General features: G+C 29.7%; 1 protein-coding gene across 2 annotated transcripts in view; it reads left to right on the top strand.

Annotated features, from left to right (window-relative positions):
- Window positions 1-284: 284 nt before the first annotated feature.
- The window catches only part of HisRS (histidine--tRNA ligase), a 51205-nt gene continuing 34512 nt past the window's right edge, over window positions 285-16977 (top strand). The window contains exons 1-3 of one of the 2 annotated variants that reach the window (XM_035353542.2): window positions 293-437; window positions 9263-9409; window positions 14677-14769. In XM_035353542.2, the coding sequence (XP_035209433.1) occupies window positions 9305-9409; window positions 14677-14769 (198 nt within the window). In that variant the 5' untranslated portion in view covers window positions 293-437; window positions 9263-9304. Of the gene's footprint in view, window positions 438-9262; window positions 9410-14676; window positions 14770-16977 lie in introns of both variants that reach the window. The other variant, XM_035353543.2, reaches the window with a different exon arrangement.

Here is a 16977-nt window from a genome sequence, read left to right on the forward strand (position 1 = left end):
CGCATTTCTGAAAAACTGATTTCAAGAAATAGAATAAACCATAAATTTTCTTCATTTCCCTGTTTACTACAGACTACTTTAAACATAATAATTTTGATTAAACAAAAAAGACATTTTCATATTTTATACATAATAATTCATAGGGTACTTCTGTTATGTTTTTATCTTTCGCAGAATCTTTGGCTTTGGATTAAAAGATGTGCGACACCGATATCCAACCAAGCGGGAGAAATTAAAAATATTACAATACTCCGGATTGGCTGACGCAAGAAGGTTCTGGTTAAAGTGGTAGTACTCTTTGCGTGGCATTTTCACTTTTTGAGCTTCCGTCAGTAAATCGCGTAATATTGCGTAGGTAATTTTTTATCTGTGTAATTTACTGAATTTATAAATCTGAAATGACTACTGTGATGAACGGAGATCAGAAGAATCATAAAGTGAGTATTGCAGTTAATTGAAGATAAGTTATTTGTCCCTAAAACGTGGTTTCATTAGAAATTAATAACTGTCACCTTGTATATTCCATGTGCTACCTGCCTAGAATATGGTGCTTGTGATTTGGTTTGTTTTTCGCACTAAATTCAGTATTTGTGTGATGATTTCATTCCACTGTTTATATTTTTAGTTTTCTACTGTAGAATATGATTTTTTTTTTTTTTTTTTTTTTAAATTTTGTAGATGCTTTAATTCTGCAGTCATTGTTAATTATGCATTTTAAATTAAATGGAGAATGTTGTTGGCTTTTTTTATATTAGTTTTCTGTGCTTAGTTTGAGCAGTTTTAATATCGGATATTTAATAGGGAAAAAAATAAAATATCAAAAGTCTAATGAACTGGATTTATGATTTTCGTTTAAAAATTGCAGGACTCTTTTAGCAGTTGTTATCATATCACTAAATATTTAAGAACCTTATGATAAACATACCTAGTAAAAAGTCTTGTAGGTTTCCGCAACAAAATTTTTTTTTTGGAGGGGAAGGGAGGTACTGTGTTGTTTTTACATCTAGAATAGCCTTAATTTTGTCTTAATTTGTTTTAAACCATCTTTAGAAAATAAATGTCCCATATATTTCACTTCATTCAGCCCAAATTTACATTTATTTAAATTAAATTTAACATTCTTTTCTCTGGCTCTGTCCAACAACTTCTTTAATCTTAAAACCCCAAACTAATAAGTCATCTATGTACATTTGAAATCCTTCTAAATCACTACAAATTTCAGAAAAACTTCTGGGAATAAACTCAGTCCATATGGCAAGCTCAAAAAACAATATCTACCAAACAGAGTGTTAAATGTAGTAAATGCTCAACTTGAATCTGACAGTTTAATTTGCTAAAATGCTTTGTTTGTATCTAAAATACTAAAGACCTCTGCATTTGTCATTTGAGATGAAATTTCTTCAAAGGTTGGTATGTGATAATGTTCTGTCAGTATATTTTGGTTAAGGTGCTGGAAATCTAAACACACTCTTAAATTACCATTTTTTTTTCCTTATTACCACTAATGAATTCATGAATTCTGTTGGTTGGTTAACTTTCTTAATAATACCATCTTTTTCCATTCTTGCTAATTCCTTTTTTAATGGATTTAATAAGTTAAGTGGAATTTTCCTACAAGGTTATATTTTAGCAACAGCTTCTGGTTTTAATTTAATATGATATGTACATCCAGTTAAATTTCCAGTTCCTTTAAACAAATTTTGATATCCTTTTAAAGATTCTGGTGACTTTTCATTGGAATTAGGATTTACTGTACAAATCCTTTGTATTAGGTTTAACTTTTGCAAAGTAGGTAAACCTAAAATAGTTGGAACAGTTTTATCACATGCTATGACTTGAAATTCTATTTCATCCTTGTTCCCTTTTGATGTTTCATATAATAATTTACATTTTCCGAATACATCAATTGTAGTATCATTGTAATTATTTAAATTGACTTTTGATTTAGTCAAACATTTATTTCTTAAATTTAATTATTTAAATTTAGGCAATGGTAACGCATTACACTGAGCTGAAGTATCCAACTTAACAAATAAATATTGAGATATGTTTACTTTTAGTTTTTCAAACCATTCTGTTCTATTTTTAAAAAATGGATTTGTATCTTCTACTGACCTTAAAATATATTCATTAGCATTATTATGCAACTCATGCTTTAAATTATTATGTACAACATTAACATTTTTATAAGTGCACATTTTAGAAAAGTGATTTTTCTTTTTACAGTACAAGCAAATTTTATTATAAGCAGGACAATTGTATAACTTATGAAAAGTTCTACATTTTTTCGGATTATTGTACTTATTTCCTTGATAGTTTGAAGAAGATTTAGTACTTTGTTGCTTTTGTTTTACATGATAGTTTTTCTTACAAAGCTGACTTTTTTCATCTGAAGGTGAAAACTTATTACGTTTGATTACTTCTATTTTATTTTCCTCGATTAAAAGTTTTCAGCTGAAGTTCTGCTGATTCAAAAGCTTTACACATTTTAATACATTTCTTCAATGTTAACTGACCTTCCCTTAATAATCCATCTTTGAGATTTTTATTTAGAATTCCACTTACTATTCTATCTCTTATTAAACTATCTTTTAATTCTGCAAATCCACAGTTGCTACTTAATTTCTTTAAATCGGTTAAAAAATTATCAAAGGATCAAAGGATTCACTACAAGTTGTGTTCGACAGAAAAACATGTCTATCAAAACTGAAACTTTCGTTTGCCTGTTTGTTTTGGAAAATTAAGGGAAGCCTGTTTGTTTTTTAAAGCTTCAATTATTTTGTCAACATCCTTCTTATCTTCTTCACTTAAATTAAAAGTATTAAACTTTTCAAGTGCTTTTTAACCAATAATATGCAATAAAATAGCTACTGTAATTTCAGGTGATTTAGTAATACCACCAGACGTGAACTTATAAATTTGGAATTTTTGTTTCCATTTCTTGCAATTCATTTAAATTATTACCCTTCGAAATTTAGATTACTTGGTGGTTTTAATCCATCCATATGTAATTTATGACTTTAAATAGTTTATATATATGTATTTTTAGCCACTTCAAATAAAAATAAACAATGCACTTATAAGTTTCCATTTCGCTTTAAACAACTTCCCATCATGTTTTTGTTTAGAATATCTTTAGGGATGCTTCATGGTTCTTCAAAAAAGATTTTCTTTTTTAATCAAAGGTGGACTGCTCCATGTATGGTTTTTATACGTTATGTGCTCAGTGATGATTACAAGATGTGCACAGACATTGTTTATTCTACATTTACTTCAATTATTTTGTCAACATCCTTAGGTACTGTCATTCTCTCATTCTTGATGATAATTAGTTTTGAAAAACCAGTACATACTTCGGACTATAAAACTAATTTAATAGATTCTTAATAATGATAGAGAATAACAGTATTAGTAGAGGTATAGAAGTTGTAATATTCATATTGTAATTGATGTGGTTGGTGAGATTATTGTAGTTTTATCTGCCAGGTGGCTTCTAATGATAGGGAAATATTGAATTTTTAAACTGTGCATAATAATTATTAGTTTGAGATTTGAGCTGAAATTATTTAGAATTGCATTTTGCTGGTCATTGCTGTAATATCACAAACATTCAAGTATAATTTTTGTTGTAAGAGATAACTTTTAATATATAAAATACCATACGAAAATAGAATAAGACTTTTTTAAGTAAACCCTTTGTACAAAGATAAAGCAATTATGAAATATAATAAATTATTTAGTTTTTTGTAAATGCCCAAGCATTTGCAGGAGCTTGTGTTTAACCCGCTTATTAGCATATGGAGTCTATTTGATCTTGCATCTGTAAAAAGGACTGTTCTTAAACCACGATTAACTATGCCTACATTTCTTCAGTACTTGTCATCAAGGGTATAAACTTTATTTTAGGTTGGGTTTTAAATTTCTAGTTTCTTTATTTGCTAAATAATTTTGTAATTTTTGTTGGATTTTCTATCTTCAACTTTTACTTTCAAAAAATAAAACATGGTTATTTTCAATGTGTCGGAAATGTTTTTAGCGAAAAACCACAATATTTGACAGCATTTTACTTTATATGAAGGGATTTTTATAATATATTGAATTCTTTTTTCTAATTAATCTCAGTTATTTTTTATACTATTAAATTTTACAGAATTTTATTTTTATGAAAATATTTTAAGATTACTTTAGAAGACATACAAGTAATAAATCATTTACATATAGGAAAAAAAATCTAATCAGACAATTGTAGCACCCTCTATGTTTCATCATCTCATCTTTAATTTCTGTATACATTTTAATTTTTGTAAGATGGCAACAAAAAAAAAAGTTCGAAGGATAAACATTCATTGGAATACTGTTTTCAAAAAAGGCTACTAGAAGGTTTTTCATCCATTGACTTATAGAACTTATCAACAAATTACAATGCATAAAAATGACATCCCAAAAATGGTCATTATAACTCCTTTTGGACTGTTTGAATTCCCATTTAGGATATTTGGTTTATGCAGCATGACACAGACATTACAGCAATTCATGAGTACGGTACTATCAGAATTAGACTTTACATTCTGCTATTTAGATGACATACTAATCCCTTCTCCAGATGAAGAGTCGCACTGTAAGCACTTACACACATTTTTTTTCAAAGGCTGAACGACTATGGTTTATGCATCAATCTTGTAAAATGTATTTTTGTCACTTCTAAACTTAGTTATTTGGAGTATGAAGTTGCAACTGAAGGAATAAGACCTCTTCCGATGAAAGTTGAGGCCAAACAAAGCATACCCGAACCTATAACATCCATCAGCTTGCGCAGGTTCTTAGGGATGATCAATTTTTATCTACGCTTCTTCCTCAAATATGCCATGCTTCAACAACCTCTAACCTCACTATGCAGAGGAAGATGCAAAAATAGTAAAATACCACTAACATGGGCTGAAGATTCTCGCAATGCATTCAAAAACCTCAAAAATGAACTTTGTCACACCACGATTCTGGTTCATCCTTCAACTGATGCTACTATACATTTCGCATGCAATACTTCAGATACAGTTATTGGGCCGTCATTTATCAAATTGACCAGGGAGATAATCGTCCATTAGGTTTCTTCTCGCGCTCCTTAACCGACACACATAGAATGTACAGTGCATATGATCGAGAGATCTTATCTACACGGCAATAAAGCATTTTAGGTACATATTAGAAGGAAGGTCTTTCAGCATATATACGGATGACAAACCTATCACCTTTGCTTTTCAACAAAATTTAGACACTGTCTGTCAAAATTTAGACTCTGTCAGACAAGCAAGGCAATTTTCAACGAATATTCGCTTCATCAAGGGAGAAGAAAACGTTGCAGATGCTCTTTCCAGAATTAATACCATTTCCAGTTGATTATGGGACTAGAATTTCAAGATGATGAAGAGTTACAATTTAAAAAAAAAAACAACTCAAGGCTGAGAATGGTTCAGATTCCCATTCCAGGCACAGACAAATCAATATCTCCACCAACAGTAATCACCAATGAAGTTTGTTGAATAAAATCTAAAGTATTATTAATATACTATAAAGAACAAACTTTAAACAGTTTTATTAACAAGGGAACAGGATTGAAACAAAAAATATAAGTAGCCTTTTTGAAAACGATATTCCAAAAAAAGTTTATCTTTCGAACAGTTGTTTTTATTGCCATCTTACAAAAATTAAAATGTACAGAAATTAATGATAAAGAGGAATCGTAGATGACACTACATAATCATAAAATAATCTAGTAATGTTATTTTTAATGAAGAAAAATAATAAAATCATCATTTATTTTTTGGTATTTTAATATAATTTATATGTATTAAATATGATAAATATAATTTGGAAATTTTCATATTTGTGTCAATATTTGTGGATAATGATTTGAGAATATGGAAAGTAAAAAGTAGATGTTTTGTAGATATACAAAACATCTTTCAGGTAATAATAATTTGAGAAAAGGATATATTGATGGTGGGTCGAATATATCCTATGCTTGTCCTCATGTATGAGAATGGAGCATTTGTCCTCCTGGGTTAAGAGTTGATATTTTATAATGTGTTGAAAATAGTTCTCATTCAATTGAAATGATCTTTTTAGTGCTGTAATAGTACATATTTAATACTAAAATTAGCAATCACAGAAGATGAATTTTTCTTTTGGTTAAAAGAGTATGCATTATTAGTTGTTTTAATATTAAGGTGTAGCTGCAAGTAGACTATTCTTTCATTTAGCCAGAAACTTCAGATTTCAGCATTGGAGTTTCTGAGTGAAATCATAATTGTGGCCAGTCTTTTTAGGCGTATTTATGTTTCATTATATTAGAGTAACCATCTTGCAGCTTTTTAGATATGTATCATTATTAGATTAAACGATGATCTTTCCTTTGCACAGGTAATGTCATTTTTATACTAAATTATTGAAATTTAATCATATAGTATCAGTCTAAAAACATAACTACAAATCTGTACATACAGTCTGCCGAATAGCATGTTCTTTCAGTATATATTACAGTGCATAGTATGAAATCCAGTATCCAGAATGATCTAAAATTTAGACCTTTAAACCACCAGCAACATTTCCCTCATACTTTATGCATGGATATTTGATATTTTTGTGTAATAAAACATGTAGAGAGTCTGATTAATAATTTCACTCTAGCACTAAATAAAATATCTCCATACTGAAGAAACAATAATTTATTAGCATAAACCTGCATGATCAATAATTGAAATCCTCTGCAGCACCTTTCTGCTTAAGATCCATCTCAAACCGAAACATTTTACATTGAAGGTTGTGATTTTACGTTTGCTGAATAATTTACATCTATAAGGCCAACATGCCAATTTATTATTTTTGGCTTTCATCACTGCATGACTACCAACATGTGACAGTTTGAGAAATGACACATGCAGCAGTTTTCTAAACATTCTATTTTTCCAGTTCTAAGCTTTTTTTAATGTTAGTAAAATAAATCAAACAGCATGGTACTCTTTTATGTCGACTTTATACTTGACATTGATTGGACTTGAGCTAATAGAACTGTGAACTGTTGAGTGTATCAATGAGAAGAAATTTAAATTTCTTTCCATATACAGTAAACTAGATTTAGTAAATGATACTCATAGGCCAAACATTTATTACATTTAATTCTATTTGAATCGAAAATCACTGATTTGTTATTCAGATAAGCTCGTAAGCTCTGGATATATATATCAATCCTGTGTAGCAGGTTTTCTTAAATTGTGGGTCGCCAAAAGTTTTAGCAGCTTTGATATTTCTTTAACTGAGTATAATAATTGTACAATTACCAAATATTTTTGCACAATGTTTTTGAAAATAGATAAAGATAAGACAATACAGACAAAGAAAAAAAATGAAAACGTTTTGATGCATTCTTTTTTTAATATAAACGTTCAGTTTCCTTGCTTTGCATACGACGTTGTCATTTCGTCTGCTACTTATTTAAAATTTTCACATTGTTCTACAGTGGATGGACAAAAATATGGAAATACCTTGTGAAATGCATGTTTGAAAAGAAAGATTGATTTTAATGAAATATGTAGGTGGCGCTGGCGTTTTTGACTACTGACGCCACCTATACAACTTCGTAAATGTGCTAAACAGTTGAGTTGTCGGAGTACTGTTATGTGAGGTTGTCATTGCATTATGTCAGAGTTAACAGACTTCGAACGTGGGCAAATTGTTGGAGCACGTACGGTAGGTGCTTCCGTAAGCAAGAGCCGAGGTGTTTAGTGTTTCAAGAGGTACTGTATCGAAGATTTATTCCGCATATTTGAAAAGCGGAAAAACATCATCTGCTAAATCACAGCGCGGACGTGTGTCCTGAGTGATCGTAACAGACGATCATTAAGGGCAATTGTGACGAAAAATAAGAAGACCACAGCTGCATAAGTTACTGCTGAAATGAATGTTGTGTTACCAAATCCTGTGAGTACCAAAACAATTAGAAGGGAGCTTCATAAATAGGGAATTGCTGGCCGTGCTGCAATTGAGAAGCCACTCATCAGTGATGCTAATGCCCGTAACAGGAAAAGGTGGTGTTTAAGTCATAAAGCCTGGACTATAGAGCAGTGGAAGCGAGTAATATGGTCTGACGAGTCTTCTTTCACATTGTTTCCCATTTCTGGCCGAGTTTACGTCTGGAGAACGCCATCTCAAGCCTATAATACAGACTGCTTGTTGCCAAGAGTGAAACATGGTGGGGGTTCTGTTATGGTTTGGGCAGCCATATCGTGGTTCTCTGCTAGCCCCATGATAACTGTGTCAGGGCACATGACTGCCAAGACTTATGTGAACATTTTGGCCGATCAAGTTCATCCCATGGTACAAACTTTTTTACATGTTCCCCGATAGTGATGGTGTCTTCCAAGACGACAAAGCCCCTGTTCACACAGCTCACATTGTCCAGGACTGGTTTTCTGAGCACTAGGATGAGTTGTCACCTGGCCACCACAGTCACCAGACCTGAATATTATCGAACCTTTGTGGTCTACATTGGAACGGAATGTGCGTTCTCATTATCCACCGCCAACATCGTTATCTGAACTTGCCACCATTTTGCAGGAAGAATGGTATAATATTCCCTTGGCAAACATACAGGAACTGTATTTATCCATTCCGAGAAGACTGCAAGCTGTTTTGGATGCCAACGGGTTTCCTACACCATATTAAGCAAAGAAATATATTTTTTTAAATGTGTTTCCATATTTTTGTCCAACCCCTGTATGTCTTAAAATTAGAAAATAAAGTTAATGACCTAAAACTGCAATTGTGTATTACAGTAGAAGTGAAAAAAATTAACAGTTTCGCTGATGCATGTGTCGGATTTGTGCAATACTTATGGGGTCCCACAAAATTTTTTATAATATTGTGGATTCCTGGATGTCGGGAAAAAAATCCCAGTGATAAAAAGGGGTCGCGACTGAAAAGAGTTTTAAGAAACTCGGCTGTATGGTTTTTAATTTCGGTGTGCAATAAAATTTATTAAGTTAATTTTTTTCAGTGCCCTTATAACATTGGATTCCTTCAATCTGTATGTGCACTTTTCAGTGTGTAATGTTTTTAAATGCACAATGTATGAAATTTGGAATAATAAACCTATTAAATTGTCATGCAAATATAGAAATAGTTTATCTTTGTGTATTTTTATCTTGTTTTAAAGTGGATATTTATGTTTTTGTTATTTGTAGTTCAAATTTCATTTTCTTCCAATTAGATGATAATGAGAGATTTTGCTAGGCTTGCATATTAATTAAATATGTGGAAGAATTTGGTGAAATTCATCACAGTTCAGTTCCATTGGTTTCCTAAATCATCTGTTACAACAGTTGCTACTTTAATGAGACCTCTTTCTGATTTAGAGGTATTACTAAGATTATTATTATCCTGTTTTAAAGTACGAGCTTTTTAAAGCATATTTAATGTCTTGCAAGGGGAGTTGGTTACTCATAATTCATAGATTTTCTGTGAACTCCCTGCAGATCTTCAAACCATTGTATTTGCAAATGACTATGTAATGGATTCCCAACCTTTTTATTGCATCAACCTCTTTTAAAAGAGTTATTTTCTTCATTGACCCCCTTACCTTTTCTGTATAAAAATTAGCATGCAATATAATTCTAATACAAATAATTGCACAGAAATAACAGTTTCACTAAGGTATAATGAAAGTTTTAAAAAAGTTGCTTATGTTATTAAGTTTGTTTTATTTTTTGTAATATTTTTTATTTTACAAATATGGGCAAGTTTCCAGACAGAACAAATTCTGATATAACAGATGAAAAAAACAAATTATGATTGCATAAAAGATTGATTTTGATTAATGTGATAGCTGTGCTTGATGTATTGATGCATTTTAAAAAAATATTTTGCATATAATTGCTTTATTCTTAAATCACCTTGTTAAAAATACTCATCCTGTTTCTTCTTTTCTGTAGTAAATTATTGACTTATTCAGAAAAATTTTCTACTATTAAAGAAAAAGGAAAAGTGAGTAATGTTATCCAGTAACAAATAATATTTTAGGATATTTCTCTCAGATGACTTTTCTAACACTTAGCATACACGTGTACTTTGAATAAGCCTTGTGCTTGACAATCCTGCTTTACTGCATCAGTATCAAGAATAAATATATTGTATTTAAGCAGTTCTGTGAGGTGTATTCATGTTTTCAATGCCTTAACTTTTGCACATGGCTAACAATAGTTTGATTTTCTGAGGAAGTTTTACATTCTTCATATTTTTTGGTTGTATTTTCTTGTGTTCCTGCATTTTACCTTTTTATGTTGCACATTTTATATAAAATTTATCAAAAAAGTATTGTTAGTTTTTAAAAACATTGAATAGTTTTTGTGTATTTCCCCTCTATTTATTTCATAAATTCTTCTGTACATGATACAGCTTTATGTAAATAAACAATCAATTGTTTATTTTATATATATATTTTTGTAATCAGTAAGATCTTCATTGTGCCTGTGCATATTTTGATTGTCAACAAGGTTAATTAAAATTTCGTTAACCCTCAAGAGCTCTCGACCAACTCTGTTGGGAAACCCAGATATAGAGATTTGAGACAAAAGGTTTTCATTCAATGTCAGACTGTGTAACTCTTTATGCTACTTTTTTTAGCACTGTATTTTGCATGAAAATTCATACATAAAAGTATTTAAAGGAATAATACAAAAAATAAAATAACTTGTTATGGATTAATGGTCGAAAGGAAATACAGAAATTAAACTTCCATTTCCCCCCTTTAGTTTGTATTTGTATTGTATATTTCTTATCAAAATAAAAATTTTATCACGAAATATAAATGCAAGTTTTTAATTCTTTGAAAATGATAAATTGCTGTATGAAATGGTATTATCAGGCTTCCTGCTGATTTCAGAATTCTTTTTTTGAATAAAAGCACAATTTTATTTGCCATATGCATGTATGTGTTCATGTATGCATGTATTTACATACCTACACACACACACATACATGCATACACCCGTGCATATATACATACATTTTTGAATCTGATCCTGATAACAGAAGAGTAATTTATGTAGTTTTCATATTTTTTGATAATTTCTGTAAATTTAAATAAAAAAGTTACTAACCTTTAAAATCAGTGTTTAGGATGGTAGAATTCACATTTCATCCATAAAACAAACACTTTTATGTTACTTTGCTTTTATCTTCACTTCCACTTTTCTCTGCATTCTAAACAAAGTTTCAGCAAGGTGAACGTGAGAGCAATTTGAGAACAGGAATACAGTAGGCATATCTAAATTATCCTTAAGTATCTTTTATGTGGTGTTGGTGACCATTGAACCCAACAATATGAATAGATTGTCCGATTCCGTAAAAATTTTTTGACTGACCTGTCAGGCAGAACTCTATTCAAGTCAGATGCGGAAATTGTGGAATTTTTGTTATTCAGAGAAAGAGAAAGCACTGAATTGTACTGGCATCTGGCTATATAATTGATTTGCTTTTTAGGGAATGTAATTTTATCCCTATCGTCTAATTTTGTTTGAGTATGAATGCTGTCCAACTAATATTCTTTGTATAAGGGTTTTGCATCCTTCGTGTAAGTCTTTTGAAAGATATCCTATATTCTTTATAAAGGTTATTGAATTTTTGCTTTGTGACCATGTATAAATTTACCTGCAATCAACATCATTACATCAGCAGCAAATTAGAAATTATTTCTGCTTTCAGAAGTTAATTAAGTTAAAGGTAAATTCAGTATTTTTTAAATTCATTTTTAATGTTTTTATATTATTACAGATAAAATAATCCTTTGTATTTATAAATGGGTAATTGGAGGAATGAATCAAAACAATGGTATTTGTACTAAGTAATTTGGATATTAACATACAGTGAAACTGGAAAAGAATATCTGACCAATTTAATGACTTAAATAATAATAATTATTATATGTTGATACGATTTTTTAAAAATGTCATAGGTAAATGTGACGATATTAATCAGTTTATATTATTATTCATAATTAAATTTTTACACGTTTTTGAGAGAATCCATTTTTCTTATCAGGTTCGATATAGTGAACCAAACTTCCAGTCCCTTGAATTCAGTTATACCGAAGTTTGACTGTTCTTGTATTTTTACTGCATTCTTGAGAGTTGCCTTTTGACTACATGCTTTCTTTAATATATAACTTCACTATTTGTGAATTGAAATACTGTATTTTTGACAGTATTCTACAATTCTAAGAAATCTTGTCTTAATTTAGGTTAAAAATAACACACCAAACAAGTATTCATTTAGAAGTTGGACAACAAAAATCAGCGTTATATTTGCAAATTTTCACAGGACTAGTTTCGATGGTTTTACCAAAATATCATCCTTAGCTGTTGAAGAGCAAAATTATTTTTGCTGTTTGATTTTTGTTGTCTAAATTAAAACTTAGTTTCTTGTCTTAAAAAAAGTTTTTTTTTTTTTTTTTTTTTTTAATCCCAGAAATCAGTTAAAAGAATAACACATGCAAAACATTTCAACACTGATATGGGACATGACTGCAGTTGCCGACTATATAAGTCATGGATGTCCTAGAAAATCATGGAATTTCATCGTCCTTTTTTTCTTTCAGCCAAGTCATGATCCCTTTTTGAAGTCATGGAAAAGCTATATATAATCTTTTAAAGCATTAACATAATTGTGTATTTAGAGGGTACTTCCTTTTTAAAATGTCCTCTGTACTTAATTGCCAAAATTGGCAGTATTAATCATCCAGTTTATAAAATACAAATTTAAAGTATCTGCCATGACTTGATACGATAGCCACTTGAATAAAGAAATGTCAGCTAGAGAAATTGCCCCAAAATTCCTGTTCTAAAGAATTCATTTTGTTAAAAGTATGTATTGCAAATAATGTGCAAATTCTGTTGCTACAATAAAATGCATTTAATGCATCTTCATCAGTCTTAAATTTGAATTCTTTTCAAATTGGAGAACATATTCTGCCTGTTCTCACACTGAACAGAAGTGAGTGTGGAAATTTGTATTTTTTTTATGTTTAAATCTATTAATTCCAGTTTTTGTTACTACCATGATAAGAAAAATTATCATTTTGTTAATTAAGAGTACCCAGTATTCTACTGTTTTGATGCATGATATTTTATGAAATTTAAATTGCCACGAAAGTTTTGCTGGTGCATATATAATGTTTAAATAAACAGCAGAATTTTTTTAATAACTGTTATTTGAGAAATTTCTGTTAAGATGCGATAATTGATATAGCAGGTTGAATCTTGCAAAAACGATTGAAAATTTATACAGTCAAAAGTCATTAATTCCGACACCCATAATCCGGAATGATCTATAATCCAGACCTCAAAGCTACAAACTTTATGTGATTATGCACAGTTTATTTAACAAATTTTAGATATTTCATTTTTTTTTAACTCGGAATCTCCAGGAAAGCATATAGACACTGTATTATGAGTTTTTTTTTCAATACAAAGTCTTTGTGCTCAACAAATGTGCAATGAGGGGCTTAAAAAAGTAAGTTAATTAAAACAAACATTCCATGCATTAAAGGAAACAGACAAAAACTGAGAGCAGCAGTCTAGACTTAAGGTAACAAACCAAACAGGTTAATTTTATGACCAAATCATATTAGCTTTTTAAAATAATTCTGCAAGCATATTTTAGAGCCATCAAAAGCAGAACAAAATAATTTTATGAGCATTCAAGTTGCAAAAAAGGAATTCAAGAATTTGTGGGAATTCATTACCTATTATTTTTTCATTGTTAAAGCGGGTATGAAATTTTGTACTTTGTATGGAATTTGGTAAACAAGGTGAAAATCTGAATTTAAAACATGCACAAAGTGTTATTAAGGCAGTAGACTTTAGGGCAAGCAATTTTTTTTTTTTTTTTTTTTTTTTTTTTAATTTAGAGAAGCATAGAGCTACAAAATTAAGGGATGGCAATATCTTTTGAATTTAAGGAAGGCACTGTAATATAAAATTTAAGTAGGTGCTTAAATTTTGGACTCTCAGAGACTGCTCCTGGCTGCAAAATGTCCATTGTTGGCCCTGCATAAGTATATGTGAGATTTTTTTTTTCCAGGACTTGAATAAACCTTAAGCACGTGTGGGAAATAGGCGTGAGTAAAATAAATAAGTAAACATTTCAGGCTTAACTTCATTAAGTTGCAATAGAAGCAAGAACAAATTTAATAGAATCGTATGTCTTTAGTCTTCAATTCTTTCCTTGTATAAAATAATTGTACAGGGTTACAATGTAGCCACTTCCCCCCCCCCCAAAAAAAAAAATTATGATATTCGGCTTAGCGGCTGTTGTTAGTTCATATAAAAAGTGTAAGGTATTCTAAGAAAATTGTAAAACAACATTTAATTGCATGTGTTATCTTTGAATAAAAAAATGAATAAGTTCTAGTTATCTTACAAATTTTAAACAGTATTATTACAATTGGCTAAGAACTTTTCTGTTACTGTCATTGAAAGGTGCTATTTTGCCCTTATTATATTTTACATTATGCAGCAATTTTTTTATTTCTTGCATCGAAATACATTTATGATTACATCCTATCTATTTTATTTTAAAGTTTTTCTGACATTCATTTTGATTTTATTTAATTATTTCTTTTTTTAGATGAAAAAGAAAATGCCAGCAGGGAAAGGTATAGATTTGGACAGTGAAGATGAACTTGACAGTCAACAGAAGTTTGTTTTGAAAACACCAAAAGTAATTCTGAATTTTCTAAAATTATTTGCTTTTAAATCTGAAATATCTTAAATACATGAATATGGCTCAAATAAATTATAAAATAAAAAAAATTAAAAAAAAAAAATTTGTAACCATGATTTTGAGAAAGTTTTTCATATTTATTTTTTTCATATGTTTGTCAGCCAATTTAAAACATATATTTTTTTGACATCTCCAGAAACTTATAAAAACACCCAGATTTAATGTCAGCACAAGATTACATCGTGTAAAAGGATATAAATTGCTCAAATAGCATGTGTAGAACAAAGAGAAAGGAAGAAAAGAAGCAAGTTTTCACACAGTAAGGCAGCAGTGCTATGAAAATCAAATAAGAAATAAGACAAAAGATAGTTATAATGAGGGGAAAAAAATTACTTATTGCATACAAAAGTTATATATGTTTCATGTGTTGAATATTGTAACTAAAAAATCGTTACATATGTTTAACAATAGAAATGACAGTGGCAGCCCTTATGTACTCAGTGTACGTGTTCTTCATGATACTTTGTTATTAAAAAAGAAAGTTAAAATTAATAAATTCATTTAATTGGATCAACTAAATTTGAAAACAAAAAAGTTTTAACACAATATTTTGTGCAGTTTACTGTTATTAAATTAAATAACAATATACTTTGTATAATCAATAATCTGGTTTCATTCTGATATTATTTTTACCCTTATAAAATATTGACTTAGGTTGCTATTAACTCAGAATTGAGCTTATTAAAATGCTATATTAAAATTTTATATGAAATAAAAGTGTTAAATTTTGTTTTAGTTGTTTTTCAAAGGAATTTCCCAAATGAAATAGAGAAGCTCGATTGTGAATTTTTAATGTCTCAGATGCATTAAAAAAAATTTTCCCATCTTATATACTTTTTGTTATGATAGTAAGATTCAAGTCAGCAATTTTCTTAAATTAAATACATTTAGCATATGTTAGAAGACTCGGGTAAATTGAAGTTGCCTAATTCAGCAATTCACCGTGAAGTAAGTCCTTCTGATCTGGAATCATATACGTCTTTTACACCACAAGTTATTTTACTTAGCTAATTTTGATAAGAAATGTTTTGGTATTTTCAATACTTTAATTTTTCAAGCAAGTTGAATAACAGAAATAAATTAATAAAAATAGAAGTTAACAATACTAATAACAGTAAGAACAATAAAAATAACAGTAAGAACAATAAAAATAACAGTAAGAACAATAAAAATAACAGCAATTTAAGAAGAGGAACAACAATAATAATTAGTATTCCCAATAGTCTTTTATTAGTTGCATTGGGAGGAAAAAACTAGCTATTTAATTTTGACTCTGTGTACCTGTCACATGAATTTATTAATTCCAGTTAATGGGCAGTTCTGAGCGTTCACTTTTGACATCGGATACCATCTCAGCCCATCATACTCTCTCCAGTGATAACTCTGGATTATACTTTGAATAATAAACTTTGTCACATTGGGCGAGTAATCATGAATATGGCATCTACTCATTTAATAAATTAGTTAGTTCTACTGTCATAGTTCAATATTTTCATTCTCTGTGAATTTATTATAAATGTTTCCTTCAGATAAATGCATAATGGTTCTATTAAAGACAGTAACTTAACTGTCAGCCAATTTAAAATAAACAACAGTTATGTAAGTAAATTTTAATTATTCCAAAACCATTTTCGGTCTGTTTGGGCTGAATTTGAAGAGAGTGGAGGCTGTGTGCATGGAAAATGATACAAGAAATTGCTATTAGAATGTAATATTAAAATCAATAAGATATATAATGATTACACAATCGGGTGACACCACCTATATCCTAACAGTTTGAAAACATTGCATGTATGAACAGTACTAAATTGAAAATGCATGGTGGGTGATTGTGATCACCTACTCAGGAGTGCCTGCATCACTAGGTATTTGATAAAGTATAGTGTGATCTCTTAGTAAGAACCATTAATTGATGCATGTCAGTATGTAAATACACTTATTGAAGAGGCTGATATTTCTCAGGAGTGTACTGCATAGAAAAATGTGGGAACTGGATCCTATTAATAACAGTTTGATACAAATACTTTTGCTAAATTTGATTTCAAACTATATTTTAACCCATTGAAGAAGATGAAATTACTGATTAAGAAGGTGAATTCAAAAATTATATACAATACTTAATTGAAAATAAGACCAATTTTTTTG

This window comes from Stegodyphus dumicola, chromosome 10 (assembly GCF_044657685.1).
Source record: "Stegodyphus dumicola isolate Sdum_Otavi_A_Nest chromosome 10, ASM4465768v1".
NCBI lineage: Eukaryota > Metazoa > Arthropoda > Arachnida > Araneae > Eresidae > Stegodyphus > Stegodyphus dumicola.